The sequence below is a fragment of the Melanaphis sacchari genome, unplaced genomic scaffold (genome assembly GCF_002803265.2).
Source record: "Melanaphis sacchari strain LSU unplaced genomic scaffold, SCAv2.0 Contig38_pilon_pilon, whole genome shotgun sequence".
Lineage (NCBI taxonomy): Eukaryota > Metazoa > Arthropoda > Insecta > Hemiptera > Aphididae > Melanaphis > Melanaphis sacchari.
Genome location: NW_020271245.1, coordinates 14,011 through 19,541, shown reverse-complemented (window position 1 = coordinate 19,541; position 5,531 = coordinate 14,011). Strand labels below are relative to the sequence as shown.

At 30.6% G+C, this 5,531-nt stretch overlaps 2 protein-coding genes across 2 annotated transcripts; both read left to right on the top strand.

Moving 5' to 3' along the window:
- The first annotated feature begins 6 nt into the window (after window positions 1–6).
- LOC112597165 lies at window positions 7–2,987 on the top strand. The gene is made up of 2 exons (XM_025343102.1): window positions 7–2,922; window positions 2,982–2,987. The coding sequence occupies exons 1-2, from the start codon at window positions 211–213 to the stop codon at window positions 2,985–2,987; spliced, it is 2,718 nt and encodes a 905-aa protein (XP_025198887.1). The 5' UTR covers window positions 7–210.
- LOC112597163 lies at window positions 2,883–4,812 on the top strand. Its single transcript, XM_025343101.1, has one exon. The coding sequence runs from the start codon at window positions 3,004–3,006 to the stop codon at window positions 4,558–4,560; it is 1,557 nt and encodes a 518-aa protein (XP_025198886.1). The 5' UTR covers window positions 2,883–3,003; the 3' UTR covers window positions 4,561–4,812.
- Window positions 4,813–5,531: the final 719 nt, after the last annotated feature.

Below are 5,531 nucleotides of genomic sequence, written 5' to 3'. Positions count from 1 at the left end.
ATAGTAATATAAGAATACATTTGACTATTGATAAGTAGTCGAGTAAAGCTCCTACTATAATAGCAAGTAGTAATATAAGAATACATTTGACTGTTTATAAGTAGTCGAGTAAGGCTCCTACTATAATAGTAATATAAGAATACATTTGACTATTGATAAGTAGTCGAGTAAGGCTTCTACTATAAAAGTTAAAGTCAATTCAATTTTAAAATGAGTGTATTAAAAAACGTGGAAGAAATAGCAAATTTCATTCAACGAAAATATCCTACATTGGAATTTGGCAACATAAGTGTTTCTAATAAGGCGATAAGTGACATTTGTAATGTAATATTCAAGAAAGGTGATACCAAAAAAGCTAAAAAGAATTTAGTTATGGCATTAAATAATCCTAAATCAGCCTTGAGAAAATTATTAGATAGTAATTCAACAGCAGACAATAAGTTACACTTCCATAAAATGCTCAAGGACAATGGTTATTCAAAAAATGATTTTTGTATTTATAAGACAGAGGTTGTTAATTCAATTTGTAAAATTTTAAAAATTAATTGTAGCCGTAAAAATCAACTCAGACTATTTCAGCGTTGTGAAGAGAGTTTTCGACAAAATGAAATTTCTATTAGCCCTAGAGAAATATCTCAAAAAGAAATTATTATTTCTGGTGAAGGAAATGAACTAAATGAGGGTACGGTAGTGCGTGTAAAGAGAAAATTGTTTACCAATGATTCCCCTCAAAGAGGATACAATTATACTTCTAATATAATTGTAGATGAGTTGGGCATTGATTTGAAAGAAAATGTTATTGAAATCAAAGAACATGATTTAATTAATTGTAACCCAGGTTTGCTTTATAGTTCTTGTAAAGTCTATGATGATTGCTGCAGCACAATAGGAGAAATTGATAATCAACAAAGAATATTTCAGCGTTCTCAAGAGAGTTTTCAAGAAAATGAAATTTCTGAAAGTCTTCAAGAATTATCACAAAAAAAAATTGTTATGTTAGGCAAAACAAATAAACTAGATGAGAGTACAGCATTGTATGTAAAAAGAAAATTGTTTATCGACAGTACTCCTCAAAAAGAAAACAATAATACATCCAATATAATTGTAAAAAAATTGGAAAATGATGTGACAGAAAAAGTTCTTGTAATCAAAGAACATAATTTTATTAATTTTAACCCGGGTTTACTTAATAGTTCTTTTTCAATTGATGATGGTTGCTGTAGTACTATAAAAGAAAATGAATATAATAAGAATGTTGATAGTATTGAACAAATTGATTTTGCTGAAGAAATGTTAACCACCCCTAAGCGCAAATTAAATGTAACATTTTCTGGAGATTTGTTTACCCCAGAAAAAAGATTTGAATCTATATCTGTTTGCAACACACCAGAAGCAGATTTGAAAGCATTACCTAAGAATTCAAAAAATGTATATCCCTTAAAGGTAAGGTCTTTTAATGAAGATCATAAAATGAAAAAGGTTATATGTTATAAAAAGTGTAATTTTGTGGAAGGAACAATTAGCTTACAGGATAAAGAATTGAAGCAAATAGTTGATAACTCAATGCAAAAAAATATTGTTATTTCAAATGAAATAAATGATTTATTGCGTGAAAAATTTGAAACCGTAAATAACTCTTGTGTTTTAACTATCAAGAATAAAAACATTACCAAGAAAGGTTTGACATGTTATGGTATTTGTCGTCATGAATCTTGTAAGCAGTTTAAACTAGTAGTGAAGAAAAAAACAACGGATAGTATGGCACAAATAACAGTTATGAGTAACAGCCTTAATTACAGCCATTATGGTAAACTGACTACTTTCTTGAAAGGAACAAATCGACAGAAACAAAAACAAATGACAAAGTACTGTCCACCGATGAGTTTACGACAAAAGTATATTTTAAAAGCTTCTCCTAGTAAGCTCAAGCGTGGTAACTTGTGCAACATCAGGTCTGACCGAGTATATTACAAGGTGTCTCATGAGCAAAAGAGTGGTGATGATCGAGCAGCTGACGACAGGGTTGATATGCATTTATTGAAAGATAAATGTTCAGAGTTTATCCAGTATGTATCTGATCCAAAGGAGAAAGATTTTGTAACTTATTTGTTTAGCCAAGATCAAGTTAACGTTTTAAGAAAAATGAAATGTGTTACAATTCATGTTGATGCGACTGGCGGGGTGGTGAGAGAAACTACAAGAGATCCAACACTATTCAAAACAGGAAAAAGAAAAGAAAAATTACTATTGTATTATGCGGCTGTCACTGTGTGCAATAAGAGGATAATTCCAATTGCAGAATATCTGTCGACTACACAAACTGCTAGTGCGATAACAAATTGGCTAACGGAGTTTCGTAAATTCTATGAACGACAGTGTGGTACAAAGTTCACAGCACATGTTGTCAGTGACTTTTCAACAGCAATATTAAAAGGGTTTGTGAGAGCATTTAACGAATGTAATGAGGTCGTTGAATATTTGAATAGATGTTATGAATTCATGTATGAGGGCAAAATGTTTAATTGCAACGCACTGATAAGTCTTTGTTGTTGTCATTTAATCAAAAATATCTCTGATGATGCTCATAAATATTATAAAGCAAATGGAAAGAAGATAACCAATGGATCTTTAGCGTGTTTGGCGACTGCGTGTATCTCGCCAGCATTCAACATAACCACCACAGAATGTCTGGACAAATGGTTCACTGCAGTTACGACGGTGTTGTTGTCACCCTCCAAGTCTGTAGATGTGGATGATGCCATGGAGATTTTGAAGAAGCTCAGCCATGAAAATCCAAGTAGTCTAGTTGATGATCTAATTACAAAACAAAAAAATGTTACATTAGATGAACAAATAAGAGATGTTAAGACCTTTTACCGGTATAAAGATTCCAAGTTCTTGTCTCGGTTTGAAAATATAGTCGTTAGCATAAAAGAAACATTAAAAGTATATCCTAATGTTGAACAAAATCCGTTGTATAGTGTTGAATTTCATAATGATATCATGGGGTCTATTATTCCGGTGATTCCAATGTGGACAGGTGTAATGCGGTTCAAAGTATTTGGGTCAACAGACAGAGCAAGCAATGCTCCAGCGGAGAGTTGGTTTGGAGATTTAAAGACAAACAAAAAATGCCGGCGTATGAAATGTGGAAGATTTGTTCAATTTACTAGAAGTATAATATTGAGTAAATGTAAAGAAGTACTGCTAGATATACCATCAAATTATTGTGCACTTCCTCCAGTTCAAAATAAACAAAAAAAAACTTTAAAAAAAGAAAATACATCATTTGTCCATTTGATTTCGTCATCATCTGACGACAATGAAGAAAAAGAATGTTGGGGACCAAGAAAGAAAAAAACAGGGTTCTATTTCCGGGGTCATTTAAAAACTGCTTCAAAGCAACTAAAGGCACGGATGTTTATGAACCATTTGTCACCGATTAAAAACGTAAAAGATGATGTGATTTGTGTGACTCCAAATGTACCAAATATAAACCTACTCTCATTTGATTCCATAAAAACTGATGACGAAATTGTAACACCAAATACTAGGACACTATCAGAATCTTGTATTTCTATAAAAAGTTACAGATCTCCAGTAGATGGTCTGCGGTGCAAAATGGATTTGTATGAAAATAGATTACCAAAGGATAAAAATTATTATGGTTCTATTTTGAAGAAAAATGGAAAACAATTGGATTATGTAGTGGGCATTTATAGCATCGTTAAAGACATTACTCAGTGTCATGAGTTATTATTTAGTGACTTTGACACACTATCAGCGTATACGCCTGAAAGTATAAAGAAAATGTGGTTGAGTAATTTTATTATTGATATAGCACTGGGGGTATTGAGAGAGACATATTGTGAGCATACAAATGAAATAAAAATTTTGAGTTGTGATGTATCAGGTCATTTAAATAATGATCATTCGAAAAAAATTTCAAATTTGGAAACTATAGTTGTTCCAAAAGACAGTTTACTTGTAATGCCATTACATGTAAATGGTAACCACTGGGTGATAGTGTTTGCAGACTTTGGAAATCATAAGTTCTATTTTTTGGACCCATTTGAAACTATAGAATATAACAAATGTAGACATAATTTTGTGACTATACTCGGTGAACTGAAAAAAAATCATATTTATGGAGAGGTAGGAAATGTATGGCCAGAAATGCATTTCCAAATATTTTCTTACTATCCTAAACAATCCGATAGTTATAATTGCGGAGTTTATGTGTTATACTATGCAGAGTGTATGATGAAAAATAAGATTGAAAACGCTAATTTCAATCAAGACTTCAACCCAATGTTATACAGAGAGGTGTTAAAAGATCTTTTGTTGGAGAAATCTGATTTCATGAGAGATATTTGTTTGTATTGTGGGCGTACGGACAAAAAACACAAAGAGATAAAAAAGGAAAATATCGATTGGGTGCAATGCGATACATGTAACAGATGGATTGTAATACAATGTTTGTCAAACATAGGACAAACGTCAGATTGTGATGATAATTTTGAATGTGTTTTGTGTGTGTCCAATGCAAAGAGTTTATAAAGTATAAGTGAGTAAATTAAAAAAGTGAGTGTAATTAAGAAAATTTGTGGAGTAGGCCTATGTTGGGAAACCACTTTAAAAGAAAACGCGCCAAAATGCAGTACCTCTAGTTTTGTTGAAAACAATGCTAAGGTGGTGTGGAAATCTGTTAAATTGTGAATCTCAGAATATAATAATATTCATTAAACTTGCATAACTAACTCTTCACATAGAACTTGTATAAGACTTATAAAACTAGATTTAACTTGCCATCCAATCTAAAAATAAAAAATTATAATTATAATACATGTGAAATAAAGACTTAAAAAAATAATATTCTATTATCTATCATCAACTATAGTAATTGTTATTACCATTATTAGATAGGTTTGGGACACTTCATGAGTACATTTTTTATTTCAACGTTTCACACCCAATATGATGGCAAATAAATAATCCAACACTTTGGATAATAATTTTGCAGTACAATTAATGCGCAATGACTAAAGTCAGAGAACATCAAAATACTTCAGCGATCCAATATGGTAATTGTTTATCCACCTAAAATACATGATAAATAAGCACTTAAATTCAAAATAATAAAAATCATTAGCTAATACTTTCAGTGAACTGTTTAACAATATCAAAAATGGGTTTTATTATTCATAAACATTTCTTGATACAGTACAATTTCATTACAGAAAACTATTGTAAATTGCATAACCTCTTCATTATTAATTGACTAAAAAAATACTAACTAATTAAAGAAGTAAATTATATAAAATATATGATAAATTAAAAATAATAATTACTTACAGTATATATAGGAATTTAGTATCTTATGTCCTTATTATTACACATCAAAATCAAAAAATCATTTTCGCGCTTAACAGCTATACCGGGACAGCCATTTTTTAAATATTTCTTTTTCCTCATATTCATTGAACTTGTGAATTTATATGACTTCTGGCAGTAGTAAAACTTTAATATTA

Excerpts from the sequence above, each read along its gene's own strand:
- LOC112597163 (XM_025343101.1), top strand. The coding sequence starts at position 3,004 with ATGGGGTCTATTATTCCGGTGATTCCAATGTGGACAGGTGTAATGCGG.
- LOC112597165 (XM_025343102.1), top strand. The coding sequence starts at position 211 with ATGAGTGTATTAAAAAACGTGGAAGAAATAGCAAATTTCATTCAACGA.